At 42.5% G+C, this 22,779-nt stretch overlaps 1 protein-coding gene across 1 annotated transcript in view; it reads left to right on the forward strand.

The window, feature by feature from the left end:
* Positions 1 to 22,361, forward strand: part of EFEMP1 (EGF-like fibulin extracellular matrix protein 1) — a 466,054-nt gene extending 443,693 nt beyond the window's left edge. Inside the window, exon 11 of the mRNA XM_078649310.1 lies at positions 21,740 to 22,361. Coding sequence (XP_078505436.1) covers positions 21,740 to 21,901 — 162 coding nt within the window. The 3' untranslated portion in view covers positions 21,902 to 22,361. The remainder of the gene's footprint in view (positions 1 to 21,739) is intronic.
* The last annotated feature ends 418 nt before the right edge of the window (positions 22,362 to 22,779 follow it).

A 22,779-nucleotide genomic window follows, 5' to 3' on the forward strand; every position in this document is an offset into this window, starting at 1 on the left:
GGGCATTCATGGTGGGCTGACCTGGAAGTTACAGGGACACCACATATTAGTGGCAGCAGGGAAGTGGTGAGACAAGCGAAAATGGAAACTCTATTACCAGGGAGAGCAAGGCGGGAAAGGCTGATGGAAGATGCCAGCACGAGAAGGGGGGAAGACATGCACATACTGGAGGCGACGTATGAGAGGGACTCTAGGACGAGGACTGGAACGAGGTCATTTTCAGAGCTGAGCTCCCGATACCTGGTAGAAAGTCGAAGACACTGAACCTATACTCCGTGCCAAACTTGCACTCTGACAGACCCGGGGGCCATTTTCCCTCAGGGTGCTCTGTGGATGAGCCACAACCTCTGAGGGAAGACTATTATTAGCAGTCTGGATTACCGGTTGGGAGTCCAAGAGAAACCTGGAGAGAAAGCATAAAAACAACAAATAATTATAACAGGGATGAAGACAACTGCCAGGCAACAGAAGAATAAGGGTCATTCATACTTTATTTTCAAAATATTTACATTTATTATTTACATTATTTGGTGACCATATAATGAGACATTAGCAACAGATGAAAACCTAAAGGTAAAATGAGGAATAAAGTAAGAGAATTTTAAAGAAAATGCTATAAAACTAGAAGTTTAGAGATAGACTGGCAAAGCGATTGTCCAATATTTTGGCAAAAAAGAACATTTCCATAAATAAATAAAAGATCACAATAAAGAAGGCCATTTGCTGATGTCGTTACTTCTTCAATCCACTATAGAAGGAGTCAGAAGTGAGGTCTGTAGGCCAAGATTGAGGCAATAATTCAATAACTGGCAGAAGGTCAGAGACATTTACAGCTCACCTGTTGAACAACAATCTCAAACCTCGTAACTAGAGAGGACCCTTTCCCAGGATGCACTACAGACACAAACTGTTTGGTTGGCATAGAACTTAAAAGCTCAAGACTGTGCCATTGTTGGCAGATTCGAATGAATGGAATGTTCAAGTTCATCCAAGTGTCCCAGCTTCTGTAGGAGAGGTTTGTTCATTTTTCTGTACCAATTTTGAAAGAATAGCCTAGAACTACATAATTACTTACCAGTAATCTCCATTACTCCGATTCGAATTCCTCCTCATCCCAGTCCTTACGATATGTGACTTAGGATGAGGAGGGCGAGATGAGGAGGTAATGAGACGATTTCTTACCAGTAATCTTCATTACCCAGATTCAAGGTCCTCCTTGTCCCAGCCCACATGTCGTAAGGACTGGGTTAAGTACTAGATGAGGGGGTACTGCGCCCCGGCTGACAGTAGTTGGAGCCAATACAGCTTCCACTTGTTAACTTGTAAACTACAAACAGCTTGTCAAGTGGCTAATCCAGTAGGAATCACCCCTTATGAATATTTGAAATCTTCAATATTAGAACAACTAAGCGTAGAAGAGGAAAGTTACAAGGTGAATTTCAGAGCGGAAGGTGGAATCCTGGAGAAAGCCTATGAGCTCTCTATTTCTGGATGAAGGATTTCAGTGAAACTCAGCATCATACCGTAAATATCACTACAGAAGCTATTAAAAACAAAGTGATTTTGGCTCAGTTCTTGGAAGCCTTAGCTGTAAAAATCCAGGGGTGTCTGAAGTAACATCCCAATATAGAACTTAGGACTTCCTTACGAGTGTGGTGGTCCATGGACTGCCATACTCGCGGAGGCATGGGGTTGGCAGTCTTTTGAACACCCTTTAACGACCAGGGAGGACGGGCCGCTCTAGGACCACCTCAATTGTCAGGGCTCAGAGATCCCTGGTGGTGGAGGTTGTTTTGAGGCTGCAATATGCTTGGTGGGGCCACTGCAGCCCCGCTAAGCACATTATGAGTTTTCTCACCACCACACTTTTCATTGCGGTGCGACTGCCATGAAAAGTGTGATAGTGAAGAAACAAAAGCCGGCCTTACAGGACCCCCTTGTGCTTCTGCACCGTGGGGTGCATGCAGGGGGCACATGGTGTGCCCCCCCTGTGGGCATGCACCCTAGTACCTGCGCTGCAAGGAGTGCAACAGTCCATGCCATGCAGGTACTGATTTTGATGTTCCCATTGTTGTGTTTATTTTATAGGCACCACCGTGGAACGCCAAAGAACTGCCCACCAGACAGGAGGAAACTCCAAATCTGTCAGATGGTTCAACCACAGGATTGGAGGTGCGGGAGTGGGGCGGTCCCGCTCCCGCACCACCAAACTCGTAATGAGGTCCTTAGTGCTTTGGAAGGCAGAGGAAGCTCATCTTAAAAAATGCTGTTTTTTGCATGAAAATGTCCTTAACAATAGAAATATAATGGAAGAAAACATGGCTAAGACCCAACAGAATCAACAGAGACAGTACAATATGGTGATCAAATTGAAGAGTTTCAGCCAGGATATTTTGTATTACTACTGTTATCAACGTCAGCAAATAAATTGCTAGGACACTGGTCGGGGTCCTGCAAGGTTTTGGAGCTTATCAATAAAATAACAAATAAAATTGATTTATCATAGAAAAGAAAAGAATCACTGATATGCCATGTTAACCCACTTACAAAATGGGACGGATCTGATCCTTCCACATACAATGCACTCATAGGGTAATGTATAGTATTGTCCTTCAATTCTGAGGGAATTGAGTATCCTCTATCCATCCCTGAAATGTCAGCACAGGTTGCTCTCGGCCAACTGTGTTGGCTGATGCGGCAAAAGTGATGAAAGCTAAAAAGAAAATTCTATATGCTTTTCTCTGTGAGTACTGGTTTAATTCACTTAGTAAAACATAAAATAGTTGCTGAAGCTAATAAGATAAGAATTGAATTTAGAAAACCATTAATCTTCCCATTAAAAGTTAATTCTGATTTCTTTGCATTTGTTTGTAAATTAAATAAAATATTTCATAATTTAGATATTTTTTGGATGAATGCTTGTTTTCTGTATTTCTTGTATATTTTTTGCATTTCAGATCATCGAAAATGCTTATACCGGGTTCCTCAATTTTCAGTAATGACTCAGTGAAGGTTCTCGGATTCCAATAATGATTCAGTAGGGACCCCTTGGTTCCAGTAATGATAAAGTAGGGGTCTACAGAAGTCAAAATATTAAAAACCACAGCTATAGACAAATATTATAGACCCTCTAATAGTGGATAGAATTCACATATTGTGTTTGTCCCAAAATCAATTGGTTTCATGTGATTTGCATCAACTTTAGACAAGCAAACTCCATATTGCATTTTGATGCATGCCAAACCTACATTGGTGAATTCATAGAGCAGTTAGGATCAGCTGTGTCGTTATTCCCTATAAAAGATTACTAGCAAATTCCTGCAGCATTATAAGGTTAGGATGAATGCTTACTTGTCCACTCTAGCCAGACTCTGTCAATTCAGGGTCCTTCCTTTTAGCTTGCATGGATCACACTTTACCTCCCAGAGCTTTATGAATCAAATCTTACACTCCCAAAAAGAACATGTAGCTGCATATCTCAATGATATTGTGATCTACAACAAGGACAGGACTTCACATATGCAACATTTAAGTAAAGTATTCAGATTCCTCAAAGAAGCTGGCCTACAAGCAAATCCAAAGGAGCCTTCTAGCTTGAAGTGCTTAGGATATTCATTGGTAAATAAAGTCAATCCCAGGTAAACAAAGTGGCAACCACCCAACAAGTGCCTTTTACAGACTCAAAAAAACTCTCCATTCAGTCTTGAGAAGATTTGTACCTTATTTTGCTACTGAAGCAGTTACTCTCAATGACCTAAGGAAGAAAGCAACTTCAATGAAAATTAGGAAACCCAGTGTAGCTGTTATTCATGATCTTGAATCCTTACAAACATACATTTTCCCATCCAGTATTAAGTTGTCCTGACTTTGCAAAGACTTTTCATGTGTAGACGAAGTTGGACTAGGAGCAGGGCTGGCAGACCCAGGACCATAAGGAGTGGACAGGCCTACGTCCATTAGCCAGAAATTACTTCCAAAGGAGAGAAAGAACTCAACCAGGAAAAAAGAAGGTTTCGCTGTAAATTGGTCAACTGCAATACTATTTGTTAGTAAGATCTTTTCATCTTTACACAAACCATGAATACTTGACATTGATGTACCGCAAAAGAAGAGTCAAACCGCAAATCTTATTTATGATGGTTTATGGCATTACAATCATGTTCTTTCAAAACAATACACCAAGCAGGTAGACTGAAAATTAACAGGGATTTTTGTGTACAGGTATCTTATTTATTCACTCAAGTGGTTAAACCCTGTGAAAGTGGTTTGTGACAGGGAAAAAGCCCCTCGTCTATATGGAGCCTTGCAAAGGAAGAAACAGGGAACACTGCATTACAGAAGCAGCAGGAAGGGGTGGGAAGGGAGGAAATAGCAATCTCACTTCCAGGAAGAGGAAGGAGACAAAAGACTGACGGGAAGAGGTTGATGCGAGAAGGGAGGAAGGCACGCTCATACCGGAGGGAACAGATGGGAGAGACGCCGGGACAAGGAGTGGATTTGGATCGCTTTCTAGGCCACGATAACAATGCTTGGAAGAAAGCCAGAGATGCGAACCTTTGCTCTGTGCTGAACCTGTACTCCGTCACAAGAGTCACAATCCATCTTCCCTCTTAGGGCCCATTTACGAGTCTGGTGGTCCGAGGACCACCAGACTTGTGGATGTGTGACAGTGGCGGTCCAGCCACTGCCGCAACGGCGATCGGACTGCCCCATTATGACTTGGGCGGTCGGATCATCATCGGACCGTCAATGCCGCCAGGGAACCACCCCTCCGTGGAGGTGGTGCGGCGGTCCGGAGGCCGCAATATGCTTGGTGGGACCGCCTTGTCTCACCAAGCATATTACGAGTTTCCTCTCCACCAGAGGTGTCATAGAGGTTCTTACTCCATGTACACCCTGGTGGAGGGGAAACCCCCCGGGCCTCCTCTGCATGTGGAGGCACACAGTGAAGCACAACATGTGCCCCCTGTGTGCATGCACACTAGTTCCATCACCACAGTTTCTTTCATGTCCATAGCATGCAGGAACCTCGTGTGGCATTCCGATTGCTGTGTTTTTTTCAAAGCACCACTGCCTTTGAAAGAGGCACCGCAGCGGGAACCACCACACTGCCCGCCCTCAGACCAGTTTTAAATTAAGCTGTAATATGGCGGGCGGGCGGCGGCAACTCTTGGCAGTGCTGGGGCGTACCGTTGGCAAGCCTCCAACTCCCGCACCTCCAAAACTCATAATCTGGCCCTTAGTGACCAACCCCTGAGGGGCAACTAGCTAGCAGTCCAGAATGCCGTTTGGGATTCCAAAAGGAACGTAAAAAGCAAAACACAGAAGAGATATATACTTATCTATCACAGGAGCGCAGACAATTGTTATCCAATAGAAGAAGGGTGATTTATACTTTCAGTCTAGTATTCTTTCACATTGTAAAGATATTGATTATTTTGTGATCTTACAGCAAAAATTCAACAATAGATGCACACTTAAAGATAAAATGAGGACTAGAATAAGACAATTTAGTGAAAACAGTATTAACTTAGGAGTTTAAAGACAAACAAAAATAATGTCCAATATATGTTGGCAAAATGAGAAAATGTCCACAAAAAAATGAGAGAAAAGAAAGCCATTTGTTCATTTCATTGCTTCATCAATCCGCTACACTCCCGGAATGCAAAGCATTACGACTAGGCCAGCCCAACCAATGCTCCAGCATTACAAGCAAATTCCCAGGGCTGGTGTCTGTAGTGTCACTATCCCCAATGCCATCGTTTGCAGTGCCCTATTACTAAGCAAGTAACCATATTGCACCATCATGTAAAGTAACAAACCTAGGAATGCCTCCACAATGCCCCGCCATCTTATCATGCTACACTCAACATGCAGTATTCATAACAAGAAGCATTCATATAATCCGTTTTCCAGACCAGTGTCTTCAGTGCCACAAAATGGCACTCCCATTCCCCACGAGGGAAACATCCTTTATAACGAAACTGTCACATTGCGGTACCATGACCACGCAGGTTTTACAACGCAAGTCGTTACAACGACTTGCGCTGGAGGGCGCTGTAGGATAGGGAATAGTTTAATTTACTATCCAACACCTTCCCTACTATCCACGGGGACTGGAGTTGGAATCGTAAATTAAACTATTCACTATCCAGCGCCCCCCAACGCAAGTCGTTATAACGACTTGCGTTGTAAAACCTGCGTGGTCACGGTACGCGTTGTGAAAGCATGCGTTGTACCGTCATACATCCCCCCACGAAATTCCTGCCAAAATCTGTTCAGTGGCGGCTCGCCGTGGAAGTGCCGAGTTGGCGATGCAGCAGTCATAAGGTAAATTGTTTTATTTATTTAATTACTTACCTTACTCCTGTCTGTCGTATGTCGGACTCCACTACCCCTCACTCTGCCCTGCCTCACCGCCCCTCAGCACTCCCCCGCCACTGCCACTGTTGAACTTCAATTGAGAACTCTTTTACGCAACAGGTTGAGTCCATCTTGCCCAGAATCAACATATGCGCGTTATAGGAAACAGTACAATGTGACTGGCATGTCTATGAAGTTGTGCTCTTTCTGACCACAGGCCAATTAAAGATAAAGGAGATTGTAGGCAGTTTCGACAGAACAGCCCTTCATTCGGGTGCCAGATTTTGAACTAGCATTTGGGGTAATACTGCTGAATTTTAGGAGTAAATCTTTATTCTTAGGCTCTTAAGTTTATTCTTTTTATATGTACGTCTTTCCTGATACAAAGCTCACATTTTCAGATAAACATATTGCCAGTGCACGGCTGAGTGGAGCTATTAAGATTAGGTTTGCCACTCGTGGCAGATGTGTTACATACACCCCTGGAGTAGGTGCATTGACTCACTGATTTACCCCATTATAATTGCAACTTGTTTTTTATATGTATTTTCTAACAGGTTTCTGCAGCAGGTGCAGTTGTCCGATTAACTCTTTAGGCACTCATTATGAGTGGTCCTAAATAATCCCCCTTATTGCCCCACTCGTAATTACCGTTACTAGGGGTCCTTGTAATTTCCGGGTTTGGAAATAACATGGATTACACGATTTTGAGGACCAACATGTACGAATCAGTATTTCCATGCCGATTCCCGTTAGTTTTCTCCTAGTCTTTCTTTTTTTTTTAAGTGTTTTTATTGGTATTTCCACTTACAACATGTAACAAATAGCACATTATCGTAGTCGCTTTGTCAATACAGGAGGTACAACAGCCACAATGCTCCTAGTATTTCAATGGAGGTTTTTGCTGCTTTTAGGGCCTTAATGGGATTACACTTTGTGACCTACAGGACAAACATAGATTCTCCCAGAAGCTGACAAACTCACAGTTTTCCAGTGCTTAATTTGCGATGGTGTTTGCCGGTGGGACACTCATTTAAGGGACCAGCACTTCCTTTCCTTCAACAGACTTTGATTGAGAATAAGCGAGAGAAAAACACAACAGGGGGAAAGAAAGAGAAAGACGGAAATACAGTGACAAAGGGAGAAAGCAGAGTTGCAATAGAACCTGCATGAGTGAGATAAAGAGTCAGTAAGTATCTGTATGGGATTTAAGATGCCTATGGCGGAAACAAAACTACAGAACCTAGGTACTGTTCACGCCAACCTTTACAGTCTTGGACTTCTGGGCCCCAGCACTTATTTGATTATAAATGAAGCACTGCAGTTTTCACCTGAAGGCTACAGAAATCTACGCAATACGCATATTTCCCCTACTGTACTATAGCCCAAAGATTTACTAGTGACCTGAACATTAAACATAGTATTTTGCAATACTTACTTTAGTCTCAACTGGTGTCGCATTTACAATATAATATTCTATTCTATAGCATATAGTACTTTTAAATACTGCTGGTAGTTGTGTTCTTTTGGCTTTACTCTCTTTAGTTCATTTTCAGTCTGTTGTCCCTTCTTCCATGCATTCACTGCTTTCAGTTAGTTTATCTTTGTAATTGTTGTTGATTTCTCTCTTTTTTTAATTTTCCTTTTATCTATTGTTTCCTGTAACACTTGGCCAGTTCTGTCTCCTTCACTATTCATAATCTGTCATTTTGCCTCACAAGCTTCTGTGTTTTTTGTGGGGTTGTCTCTCTTTTAGGTTATTTTACTTTTCTGTCCAAATTTCCTAGCTCTGTCATTTCTCTGTATTATACCCTTTTCTAATTTTCCACTGTTGCTTTCTCCTACCCTACTCTGCTTCTTTGTCACTTTCTTCGTCTGCCCCATTTCCCATGCATTTCTATCCTTTCCCTGTCACTTTTGTTTCTCCCTCCATGCCTAAACAAGCACAGGTGAAGCAGAATGATCTTCATGGGTCATACTTGTCTTACATATCAAATATTTAAAAAAACTACAGACTTTGCAAAAGGTTCCTGCAACAGATGAAACGTGCAAATATTAAAGCAATGTTAATGTACTGTCCTGCATTAGCTGGCCAGAAAATGCTTAAAACTAAATATCTTGATGTGAAAACAAATTAAGTGTAAAAGGGCCGAAGAAATAAAGCCTTCCTACTACTTCAAAACTGAAACTATCCCCAGTATGAATTAGGGTGAAGAAATGTGGGGTGGAGGATGGAGGAAAGGGAAAAGGGGCAGAGAGAAATAAAATAAAAGGAAAAGTGTTATAATTTGGAATTAATTACTTGTAATGACTGGATTATTCACCTTAAACCAGTTTTCCTTCATTAATGTAATTGGTTCCTGTTAGACTTGGCATCTTTGGCGTGGTTTCCCATGACTTTTTGCCTCTTCCTCTTGTATTTTTGATGCTTTGCTGGATTTTGTTTTGCTGGCTTAGATGCTTTGCACACTTTGCCACTGCTGATCAGTCTCAAGGTGCAAGTGCTCCCTGTCTAAATTGTGATTACAATTGGTTCTCCCTGATTGGCATATTTGATTTACTGGTAAGCCCCTAGTAAAGTGCACTGAGTGTGCCAAGGCCTGTAAATCAAATGCTACTAGTGGGCCTACACCACTGATTGTGCCACCCACATGAGTAGCCCTGAAAAGGTATCTCAGACCTGTTGGTGCAGTGTCTGTGCACAATTTTTAACTGTCATGTCGACCTGGCAAGTGCACCCACTTGCTAGGCCCTAACCTTCCCTTTAAGTACAGGTATGACACCCCTATGGTAGACCCAAGGTACCCCCTGGTCAGGGTGCAGTGCATGTGAAAGGTAGGACATGTACTAGTGTGTGTGACATGTCCTGATAGTGAAATACTGCCAATTGTGTTTTTCACTATTGAAAGGCTATCTATCCCATAGGATAGAATGGGAAGTACTTTGTAACATCTTACAAGAAAAAATTCCCATTGGGACAAGAGGGAGAAATAAAGTTTAGGCTCCATGAACTAAGAATGTAATGACACATCTTTTATTACAGATGGTCTTTAAATTAGGTGTTTCAAAATGCCACTTTTAGAAAGTACCGGAGTCAGGGGAGATTTGGCTATGTACAGTGAATGTGGTACCACTCTATACGTCCATCCATCACTCCGAAGAGATGGAGGCGGTAGAATGGGCACTTTGAAAACAAGGGGAGATGCAAGCTAACAAAATCTTTTTACTAGAGTTGTTGCATTTTTGTGTATACCACAGCTACTTAAAGAGGAAAGAAAGTTACTATTTACAAGCCAATGAGACCTCCATGGGGTTTTCTGGGGCTCCCAGCTATGCCACCATCTTCATGATGAAATTGGAAACGGAACACATTCTATCAGATAAGGTCTTGTTGAAGTGTTTGATACTTTATCAGTGATATATCAATGACATTCTTATTATTTGGCAAGGGACGCGCAGTGATTTAGAAACGTTTTTGTTGGAACTTAATTGCAAGAACCCAAGGATTTAATTTACAAATAGCATTGTTTGACTGAGCATTCCTTACCTGGATGTCTACCTGGATGTCAACTTAGAGAACGTGGGGTCCCACATTCGGACTTCTGTTTTTAGAAAACACACTATCGCAATAGGTTGTTGTTATACAGCAGTTTTCATCCCCCAGCTTTGAAACAACATCTACCGTACTATCAATTTACTAGGATTAAACGCATCACTTCAGATGTACATCAATGTGCAACAACATTATATGAATTTAAACAATATATCTCAGACCGAGGTAACCCAGATGAAGTGGTGAATAGAACAGAACAATTAGTTAATTAATTAGTTCTGTCTCTGCAAAGATCTGATCTGTTGAAAAAACAAACCAGAGCAGAAACCTCCCGAGAAGTGTTTGTGTTAGAAACGGGATCTCTGGCTGGCCAAGGCTTGCGCCAACGTCAGTCAGAGACCACCACTTCCAAGTCAGGGCAAGGGAGTCACACACCAAGGCAACCCCTGCTCACCCTCTAGGTAACGTGGCGCGAGCAGCAAGGCTAAACTTGGAGGCGGTATGAGTTAAGTATTCGCGCACGCACCCCAGCGACAACACCCTAGGCCCACCACAAAGGAAACTCCACACAAGGTTATGTCAAAAATAGCCTTTGTATTATAATAAAAACACATTAGATAAGACACACACTTTACAATGTGCCAACAGGCACGGGCAAGATTTACAAGGGATTATGTACAGGACAGGGCCACCTGGACCACTGTCAGGGGTATGCACTTTTTAGAAATAATACTTGTAGGTATAACACTTAGCACATAAACATATAATGACTGTAACACAGAAATAGTAAATGTAGCATACAACCAGTAACTACTGGTAAAGGGAAAATACCTCCTACGCCACCCTAAACACTGTAGGGAAATCACGCAGGGAACTAGGACCTTATCATCAGGACCTATGGAAGGAAAACCTATCACCTAAGCAAGTCACATTTAGCAAAGGGAAGGAAACCTAAAATAATCACCTAAGCAAGTCACATTTAGCAAAGGCAATAAAACATCAACATTCCTCTAAGCAGGTCACTTTTAGCAAAGGGAAATAAAAGCATAAGGAATCACCTAAGCAGGTCACTTTTAGCAAAGGTAATAACATAAACAATCCTCTAAGCAGGTCACTTTTAGCAAAGGGGATAAAACATAAAGAATCACCTAAGCAGGTCACTTTTAGCAAAGGTAATAACATAAACAATCCTCTAAGCAGGTCACTTTTAGCAAAGGGGATAAAACATAAAGAATCACCTAAGCAGGTCACTTTTAGCAAAGGTAATAACAAACAATTGCACATGAAACATTAAAACACATTCAAAGGTGCAGGTAGAACATTTGCGCAGGAATGACATAAGCAGTAACTCATAAATTGCGCAGGGTGCATGTAGCACACACTAGAATTGTCCCCCAGGCCAACTGGCCTCGCAAGGGCTGAAATGCCCTGAGTCTCAATGTCAGGGAAGCTGCGCAGGCAGCACCGCACACAAGCCTAAACGTAGCAACTGTCCACTAAGTGCTGGACAGTTGTAAATACAGCTGGGCAACGTTGGAGCCTCGTGGGCTCAAGAACAATGATTGGCACCCAGGAGCCTCTCTGGGGCTCTAGAACAAATGGGGGCGATGAGCCTCTCTCAGGGCTCACACAACTGGCACCCCCTGAGCCTCTCGGGCTCGTCACGGAAACGATAGGGGCCTGGAGCCTCTCTGGCTCAAAGAAAAAATGCCCCCTCGAGCTTCTCTGAGCTCGCAAAACCAAAATGGGACACTGAGCCTCTCGGGGCTCTAAAGCACAGGAAATGGCCCCCAGGAGCCTCGGGGCTCCTAATCACAAATGCAGGGCGCTTGGAGTCCTTCGTGGACTCAGCATGGACGTCGGAGCGGCCCGCTGCCAACCGGGGCCGCTCTATCACCCCCGGGACGCCTGGAGCCTCTCAGGGCTCAAGGAAACAATGGGGTCCGCCCAGGAGCACCAACGAGGCCCACCCACACTCACCGGCTGCTTCAGGGACGCTGGGCGGGCGGGCGCTCTCTCTCCTCGGGGCTCCGGCGGAGGTCCGGGGCTCTCCTTCGCTTGGGGAGCCTCGGCCGATGCACGCAGGCTGCTTCCTGCCTTCCGGCGATCTCCTCCTCCCCCGATGACGCGGCCCGGGCCAATCCTAGCGCGGCCCGGGCTGGAGGCGGGTGCTGCTTCCTCCGGGCTGCGGCGGTGATTCCACGGGCAAATGCGGCGTGGGCAGCCGCTCAAATTAAATAGAAACGGGGCAATGCCGGGTGGGCACCGGCCTCAAATTAAAATATAAAGCGAGGTAGGCACTCGCTATGCCTGGCAAAGCGCTCCAAAGCGCTATCATCAAAATAAGGCGCACCCAGCGCTTATGGGGTCAAAGCACACGGCAAAAATGCGGCGTGGGCAGCCGTGAAAGTCAAATAAAGCGCTCCACAGCGCTAGCAGGCAATTTAAGCGCTCCCAAGCGCTAGGGGCATGAAAGCAAAGCTCCAGCAGGGACTGGAGGCAGGCAGGGGGGCCAGGCTGGGCCAGAGCCAGCTCACTGGGTCTCCAGGCAGGGAGACAAGCCAAGTGGCGGTCCTCTTGGCCCCAGCAGCAGCAACAGCCCCCTCTGGCAAGGATCCAAAAGTAGAACAACTTCTGTGGGGACACAGCCCCATTTTTATACAGTGAAACCCTTTGATTCAGGGTGCAGGGTGGGGGGAAACCAGTTGCAGCTGGCTTGGGAGTACCCTTGATGGCCCAACCACCCCTTTCATTCACTGGGGAGGCTAGGGTCATTAGACACACCACAGGGGGGCGGAGCCAGCATTGTGTGGGGAAAAACCCAGCCCATCCAGGACCCAGGTGCACTCCTCCCACACATCACTCATGCTGATCTCACACTCACCACCGGGCAGACCCATCCAGACTTCCTGGAGCCTGGCATGCCAGCCAGCTCCAGCCAATCACGCTCCAGTATCCTCACTGCACACATACATCAATGTCCAGAAGTAGCACTTCCCTTCTAGACACATACAAGCCGCACATACCATTGCGCAGCATTCATTCTCACGAGTTCATACATACCAAACTCGAGCCTGCACTCCCCACACATCAGGAACTAGCATGGACACACACATTCCCCATGCATTCCTATGGGAGGGCAGGCCAGCCATACTACATGCACGCACTTTACTCTGGGACACAGGGAAAAAGTGCGCAGAGACCCAAAAAACACTAACACAGGGTCACAAATAAAAGCAAAAAGATTAGGGGTGAACCTGCCCTAAGGCCCAAGTCCAACAGTTTGTTTCAACATTTTTGGTGAATTCATCCAAAATTAAAGGGATCATCATGAAACGCTGGGAACTACTGCAGACTGAGACTGATTCCCAAGGGATTTTTGTCAATCTTCTATTATTTGCTTTTAAGAGATCGAACAATCTCAAGGAGTTACTCACTAAGCCAGCAAGATTGACCATAGTGAAGCACTAAGGGTTGTTGAAGTGTCGTAATTGTTATCACTGCAACAATGTTTTAATTGGTAAGACCATTTCTCATTCATGGTCAGGGTAACACATTCAGTTGAATTTCACAGCAATGGACAGAATGTCATTTATGGCATTAAATGCCAATGCGGCCTATTCTATGTTGGCAAAACTGAAAGAATACTCCGTACCCACATTACTGAACACAAAAGCCGGATAAGAACGAAGACCACCAGTTCACCTCTGGCCACCCACTAGAATGAGCACAATCACACAATACCCCAGTTGAAGTTCACCATTGTAGAAGTAGTGAAGTCACAGGTAGATGGAGATATGTCAGAGTTCTGAAACCAACGCGAAACTCACTGGATACGATTTCTTGATACCTTCATTCCCAAAGGTCTTAACGACAAGCTGGAACTCTCCTGCTTCTTGTAACTTTTTTCCATGACACAGGTATAGTGTTTAGGTACTCCCCTAATTCTTAGAGTTGGGTCTTGGCACACTTATTCACCGCACACGGTAATAGGCTCACTGTGTATCCACTGTCCATCATGAAGGTAGGATCTTACATGTTAGTAGATTATACACTTCATCACCATACCAGTTATCTTGTTTACTACAGCAGTGGTTAGCTCAAATGGTTTTATTCACAACTATTGAGTGATTATACATGCATCTCATTGTATTATTTATGTTCATGTACTTGCATTTAAGGCATCTAATGCTCTCTTATATTGTTTCATCTTAATGTGTGATATTCTACCACATTATTTACATAATTGTATGTGTATTACATGTCACCGGTCTCAGATGTCGTTGATCATTACCACATCATGCACATGTGTAGGCATGCATTGAGCTCCAGATATTGTTTTTATTACTATCCATTTGGCATTGTTGGTGCTTCTGAGATCTTGCTTCGACTAAATTCAATGCATATTGTCTGTATATAGCATTAGGTTGCATTTTACTATCCCACATGCATTTTAGTTAGTTTGCAGCTGTGCTATGGATACCATTGTTTATCGATGTATGCGTTTTGTTTTTCGTTAGGAATCCACAGCATTTGCGGTTTTGGTTTACCATTTTTACTTGTTTTTTCCCTGCTTCGCTTTATTAGGTTAGTGGGGGTGTTCGAGAGTTTTTTCTTTACTGGCCTTCATCTCCTTTATTGTTCACCACCTCCGTTACATACAAGTCATATTTCTATGTAGCTGACAGTCTTAGTCATTTAAACTCCGCCACTCTCGTACGCAGTCATGTACCCGGGTCTTGGGGACCTCACACTTGTTTTGGACGGTATACTTTCACACACAGTCACAGTGACTCTCTTTTTGATTGATTTAGTTATTCTGTTTTCAATTGTGCATCTTTTACACTGATCCGCTGTTTATGTTTTGCCATAGATTCTTGATTTGTGTGAGCTGGAGGATCTAAATTTACTGTTCTACTGGCTGCAATACCATGTCGCCCTAAGGTATTCCACGAGCTTTACATGGCTTGTTGGGCTATAAAACACTGTAAAATTTCTGATTGATTCAGTCACTCTGTTTTCAGTTGTACGTCTTTTACACTGATCTGTTGTTTATGTTTTACCTCAGATTCTTGATTTGTGGGAGTCAGAGGATCTAGCTGTACTGTTCCACTGACTGTATGCTGGTCATGTCGCCCAAAGGTATTCCACAAGCTTTACGTGGCTTGTTGGGCTTTTTGGGGTGATATACCACTGGAAATGTACACGTTGGCAACTTGGCATGCACATGGAAACCACGTTTATTTTCATGGGCACGTTGATGCTTCATGCTGGTGTAAACTTTGCTCTCTGGGTCTATTTTTCAGTTGTACCCGGTCTCCCTTCTATTTTTCAGTTGCACCCGGTCTCCCCTCTCTTTAGTAGGTATGGTTGTCTTCCATTTTGCAGGCAGTTGACTTTGAGCCACCAGTGTAGATAAACCTTTATGTTTGGGACTCTAACATTGAGCATGGACAGTTACTATTGTGCATGCACACAGCCTCTTGAATGTCTAGCTCATGTAGAGACCTCTTTTGAATTATTTATTATGTATCAATATCAACATACTCATTATAGTTTTATTGCTTATAGAATCCCCTGATGAAGGGCAATTGTGAATGCCCAAAATGCATTGGGATCGGCCACAGCGCCAGAAGTTTATTGGTTGAATTAGGATTTATTTTCAGTTATGGACATTGCTTCCCAAGACTCACTTCGCATGATTAAATTGATTTGAGCAACACGCTTTGTACCAGTGTTTTTTCATTGACGGATGCTTTATATAAACTTTATATATGGTACTGGTTTAATTTGTTGTTCACAGTATTAAAATGCTTTGTCACTGTATTGTCTAAATCCATTCCACTGGGACAGTGGTCTACAATAGTGTACCTCATGTCTAAGACGGAAGCCTTAGTTATCTTCTTCACTTTGCCATTTCCTTGTTTAACCATTCTGTGTGCCTCTGCCTGTTTGTGGAGTGACTGTCTAGTTTTGGAGTGAAGGGGCTGAGGATGGGCATTCCCTGTATACAGCCACTGGGGGGGGGCTTGAGGTATTCCTGGACCTTTTTGGATGACTCAGAGCTGTGCTCAATGGGGCTTGGCTGCATTTAGAATAGTGGGAGGAGATTTCCTTGTACCCGAATTGGGCCGCTCTCCTGTGCACAATGCTGTCTCCACCCCATGTGGTCATACTGCACCAGTGAAGACAGAACTGGTTTGGACTGGGTTCAGAGACTCACGCACAAAGAGAACAAAGACAAAATGGGGTATAAGTAGTATACCTTAAATCATAGAATTTTAGATCACTTCTGGAGTCAAGAGGAACCTTTGCCAAGGAGAAGAGCTGTGAGGAGGAGTACTGCCCCTTTGCTGTGTGATGTGTGGGGTTGGCCTGCAGTTGCCGTATATGCCCAAAAAACAAACAAAGACTGGAACTTTGCTGTGAACTTGCTTGAAGAACACTCTCCAAGGGTGTGTGCTGGCCTCCTGTTCTGAAGACTCACAGACACAAATACTTCACCCCCAGCTCCCCTGAACTCTACTGCTGAGAGTTCTGACTTGTCAGGAGGCACCTATTCCAGTTCTGAGCCTCTGGAGGTTGTTCCTGCTGTTGGGAGCTGGAAGAAACCTGAAGAACTAAGAAAACTGATGCATCGCTCTTCTTGCGGCTGTTTTTCCCGATGCAGCACCGTGCAAGAAGAATCTCTACACACTGCAAGACTGCTGCAGCGACGACGCAGCACCTTTTGTGGCTGCAAAAACCGGCGCATCGTGGATTGGCGGCTAAGAAACCGACTTAGCGCTGTTTGGCACCTCCACAACGATCGCCAATACATTCCGGATTTCCACGCATCACATATGCGGCAAGTTTTCCTGATGGATCACCTGTGGCCCAGAACCTTCTTGAAGTTGATGCGTTACTTCACACTACAGTCTGGATTCAACGCATCACTACTCCTGCATGCAGCAGAACTGTTGCATCACCTCCCCAAAGGCTCAGGAACTGACGCATCTCTTTGTTTCTCAACACTTCCAATCTCTGCTGCTGTTTGGCCTTGTGAATCTTGACGCATGTAAAGGTACTTTGTGTAGAATTACTCATCGATAGTTTTCTATGTACCCAGTTACTTGAAACCTATAAAAAGTCATATTCTTATAACGTGCATATTGGATTTTTGTTGTTTTGATCTTGTTGCGTTTAGATGAAGATACTGGTGTGGTGTCCATTTGTGGCTTTATCACTGTATTACTGTGTGTTTTGAATACAAATACTTTACACATTGCCTTTGATATAAATAATGTCTGCTCATGTCAAGCTACCCAGGGGGGTGAGCAGGGGTTATCTAAAGTGTGTATACCCCTTACCCTGACTAGAAGCAAGGGTCCCTATTTGGACAAAGGTACCTACCTCTGACTAGAGACCACCATTTCTAGCAGTCCCTTTTCATTTTTTTGTTTTATGTAATGTTTTTGGTAAATAATCATGCGTTCCAGTTGTAGGTACAGTTTGTATTCTGCAATTCAGACTTTTTTATGTCATTAAACGTGTTTCGTATTCTAAACTTCAGAGTTCTTAGCACACATTTTCTTCCCAACAGTGCATGATAGATGCATGGCGCCATCTTTGTTGGTACTTATTTACAACATGGGGCCTGAATCCAAGTTTGTAGGGCTAGTAAATATGGGTTATTGGACCTCATAAATAACGATACCCTTGGATGCGTTATTTATCAGTTGTTATAAGTAGCACCTATTCAAGGGTTTATGGGCAATGAGTTGCAGGTTTCGGTGCTGAAGGCGCCAAAATCAGCATATCATAGTAAATACTGTACACTCGTTACCTGTCATATTCCTGCAAAATGTACACACAGTACCTATATATGTGAAAAACAAGGGCCCCCTGAATAGAAATAACGATTCCTAGGACAGGGAAATAAACAAGTGTGTAAAAACTTCCTAGGCAATCATAAACAAGGAAACTAATGCAAGGAGGGACGGACAACTAAATAAATGCATATACATACATGTATTATTTATTTATCAAAAAACATATTTTATACACAAAGTTGTTTAAAAAAGGACAATTCATAAATCACAATAACAAAATAGATTATTAAAAACAATAATAAAGCATCAACATCAAATTAGATCAACAATTAATAATAAAACCAAAGGTGGCAAGTTTATTTCGACGCGCGTTTCGGCGTGCAAGACAACGCCTTCTTCAGGAGCCACACAATTTTTAAAATCAGGGACAGGGTGTGATTGTCTTCGTGCCTTTTCTTAATATGGCTACGATTCCTAACGTGCACCGCAGAAAGTCCAAAGAGAATAGGGTATTTCTTACATCAATGGTAAGTTTGCCTTTTTAGTAAACATATCCAAAATTCTTTGGTTAAAGACGTCTGGCTGACAATGCAAGGTGCAGCGCGATTAGTAGAGGATTAAAAAACAATGTTTTTTTCAAAGGATTAGTCTTTGACGGCGCGATCTTTAAAGCCTTTTCAAAACGGACGTGTGTTACTTCCTTATTTATGGTTGCTCGTGGCTCAGACAGAGTAATGTCGAGCTAGGAGTCAGAGAAAATACAAAGATTTTAATTCTATCCGGCGTCCGGCGTCCGTCATGTGATGATTCACAACTTTTGGAAGTACCCGGTAAAGGTGGTTCACAGTTCTACTTTTTTTCTCTATCTCTAAATTCACTCGTTGCTCAAGACAGGATAATGTCGAGCTAGGAGTCAGCAGAGTTTCACGTGCATGGAGACTACTTCCATCTAGCGTCCGGCGTCCAGCGTCCGTTTTAAAAATGACACACAGTACCTATAAGCATTCACCCTACGTTGGTACGTTCTACAGAACTCAAATCAATTCATTTTTGTTTGCAAAATATGGAATAACTAATGTTGCTTAAATATCTATATCCTGTAGTACTTTACATTAGCAAAAGTATTGCTAATACAATCACATTGACGCTATGTTATTTATTTTACTTGATAAGTGTTTCAATATAGTCATTTGTAGTTTGTGAACATTTCTTTAATGTTTAATTGAAATTTACCTTCTACTCTGTAGAACATTTAACTTTCTTCCCTTTATTGTGCCCCCCCACCTCACCCACTGCTTATTCCGTCGTTCTTCTTCTTAAACAGCACGGTTTCTCTCAGCTGGATATTAGTTTGTCCATAATTGTACTAATCGTCCTGGCCTATTGCCCACACAGTGAGGTGAAACTCACCCCTAAGTTCCCCCATTGCATGCTATATCCCATATCTCATTATGGGATTTTGGGGTGCTCCACTGAGTCTTTACTGGAAGCTGGAGACCCTGGCATGAGCATTTTCGAATATTTGATCTGCAAAACAATACACAAAAAATACATAAACAAGTATTCATCAAAACAAATACAGAAATGATGAAATATTGTATTTAATTCACAAACATATATAAAAAAAAAACATTTTAATAAGAAGGTTGAGGCCATTCTAAATTCAATTGAGGCTGCTCATCAGTCATACTATATTCTGTATGATGCACTTGCACTGCTCACACCAATCAATTTGAGGATACTAACTTAAATTTTAGCCTCTATTTTCAAATTTGTTCATATTTACAGAATGTTTAAAAAATTTCAATTGTACATTTTGCTTCTTTGATTATATAGATTGCATTAATCTGTTAATATTATTTAACTTTCTAAGCAGTCGTGGACCCCTTGAGTAGGCTTTGCGGACTACCAGGGATCCCCGGTTAAAAACCACTGCCATAGTGTGTGCTTTTTCAAACCATATTTTCTTTAGGCCTGGGTGAAAATGTAGTTATGCCGTAGTAATTTGAGTGATTTTGACTTAATCTGGGGATGCAAAATTACTGAAAATTACTAAATTATGTCTGTTTGTGTATTTTGGAGTCATTTGGGTCCAAAATATCTACCGAAGAGCACAGGAACAGAGTGCGAGTGGCTGCTGTCTGCTGCTCTTCCTGTTCTGTTGCTTAAACTACTATTTTCTTGCATAGTGCAAAATGCATCCTCGGTTTCATTTTAGACACAAGGTTGCATTTTCCACGAAGAAAATAGCGTTAAATGCTGGGTTTATGCTCCTTGCGTAATTCTGCTCAATCTTGTGTAATTTTGCTGTCATTTCAAGTATTTGTGCTACTGCAAATTACGCGAGTGACACACACCCCAAATTTTCTTGAGTTTTGTTCATTTTAAAATTGTTGTAATTCATTTTTCAGTTTTTAGCGTTTTACAAATTTTAATAAATTTGGGGAGAGTTGTAAATTGGTATGAAGTCCAGTATTATATTAAGGATCAGAGATTTTTGCATAATTTGTTTGGAAATTTGTATCATTATATTAGCAACTCAATATTTTGAAGAAGTATCTTGATAGAATTCCTAACTGGAATTCATGATCTCCTGTTCTAGTGTCACGTATCGAGGGTTGAGATAGAAAATTCTTCCTTTTCTTTCAAGTTGATGGGCATGAGCACCACATCTACAGGGCACTGCACCAGGGGTGGCTGCTCCGTAATGGCGGAGGAGCGTCACTCCACTCGTCAGAGTCAGTCACGGAAAAATAACATGATAAAACAAACTCATTTTATTTTTCTGTGACTAACTGGCTTAGGCATGCATGTAGGGCCAGGCCGAGCCATGACAGGGAAGAGGGTTGGGCACTTAGAAGTGTGCATGTCAGTTTGGCCGGCCGTCTTAGGCTGGCCAAACTGACATGTGCACTTCTAGTTCTCCAACCCAGGGTGTTGCACAGCCAGGTTTGAGAAAGGCAGCAAGCTCCCAGACACTGTCTGAGCAGCAGACTCTGTAACCCAACCAATCCTGGCACTGCTCTCATAGCATAATTTTCCTGAATGCTAGTGAGGATTTAAAAATGATTGCAATACAATCACCCGCCCGCCCTACCTTCCCTGTCGCACTAAAATACTGAGCAGTTTAAGTGGATCCATCCATCCAAGAGTGGCCCGGAAAAGGTATTGAGCAAGTTTCTGAAAGACAACAGATGTCCATGTATAAGGTCTCAACGTCATAAATCTCAAACCAGTTTAATGTTAGAGCAAGCATTGCAAGGAATTGCTTTAAGCTGAGTAGTTTTTCCCTACTATGGGCTTTCAAAAATATCATATTGATTAAAGAGAATGGGTAGTGGGATCTGGAAAATACCTTCCTCTCTTAAATTGCATTATTAGGCTCTGCAGGGGAAAAGTTATTAGAGTACATAGTCAATAGTTGAGATCTACTATATGAAAATAGGGGTCAACAAACATATGTGAGTGAGAGGATGTAATGCCCTTGAGGAAACCTGGGTGAAGTAGGGCATAGTGGGCAGAGGCTGGTAGCATCCCTGCAACAACGGGTGCAAATGGGCATAGACAAGCTTGCCTTCGGCTTAAATCAACTATTAATATATTGGAAACTCCATGAAAGACAATAGAATGACAAAATGCGGATAATGACTGGTAGTGACCTTCTGCTCCAATATTTCAGTGTTTGTATTTCCACTTTTTTAATTGAAAACATTCTACCCTGAGCTCATGGTATGTTCCGGTAGCATTATTGCCCTCCTATCTAAAGCTTTACCAGTCATTTTTGGCCCTCTTCCTTGTCATAGGCACTCTCTGCATTTCTGCCCCCTAATTCGGGTGAGAGCCTTTAACAGCCAGTATAGTCCTCAGCGGCGGGCTTTAATACTATAATAATATTGTAGCTTGGCAAGGTACTTTTATGGTATTTTTGAAACAAAATTGTTTATTTTCTTGCTTCAGTGTATAATCTGTTTGTTCTTGATAACATAGGAGTCTGTTTTTCTTGTACTTTCAGCATACCAGCGGACTAAGCGCCATGCTCATCATGGTCAAGCCTCTCTCGGGGCCAAGAGAGCACATTGTGGATCTGGAGATGGTGACCGTCAACCCCCTTGTGAACTATCGTTCAAGCTCCTTGCTAAGGTTAACGGTCGTCGTGGGGCCGTACCCCTTTTAGTAAATGGGACCAACTCACGTCGCGCCTGGAGCAACCAAAAAACAGAATCACTCATAAAGCACTTGTCACGTTATTTATAGATTTTTCTTTTATATCAGAAATGTCTATGACTTCTGTGTCAGCAACATTCACGTCAGCATCTCAACTCTCAAAGCAACTTACTACTTCGTGTAATGTAAAAAAAAAAGGCCTGTGTTTAAGTTTAACAGTATTTTCAAAATTCGAGAATTTTGTATTTCATAAAGTTTGCGAAATTTCTCGAAATGTTTCATTATACAATTTTGCATATCTTTGTTTGAAACAAGCTTGCAGCTTGCACCTCACGGAGTCTGGTTCACACAGATAATGCCTTACTTTGAGACATTTTCTAGTTCATCCACTCTCCTGCTGGTATCTTGCGAGACATTTTAAGTGAGTTGCACTATGAATTAAAAATATCACATGAGGTACTGTCAAATTACTTTTCTCTCTAAAAGCATAATTTCATGTAGTGTCACAAAATGTACATGGAATTTCCGAACAATCCACACAAAAAATGACACAATTTCATGAACACTTAAAAATGTTCTGTTATGTAATGATTACGAATGTGCCTTCATTGCTTGGATGTGACATGTATCAAATACTTGGTTGAAGAAACATGCTTAACATTTGCAGAGTTTTAGCAGAGAAGAAGTGACCAAACTGAAGCTTTGTGTATTTTTCTGTAGTGCTTTGTTCACAGTAGTTGGACATCTCTTTCTTTGTCACTCTTACCATAATCCTATTCTCACAAAAGGTCCCTTAGTGTTAACGCTCACAAGCATTTGCTTCTATGTGACTTTATATTTCTGTTCACATTTTATTCTGCTCCGCAATAGAATTAAACACCACAGTTC

Source organism: Lissotriton helveticus, chromosome 6, assembly GCF_964261635.1.
Source record: "Lissotriton helveticus chromosome 6, aLisHel1.1, whole genome shotgun sequence".
Classification (NCBI taxonomy): Eukaryota; Metazoa; Chordata; class Amphibia; order Caudata; family Salamandridae; genus Lissotriton; species Lissotriton helveticus.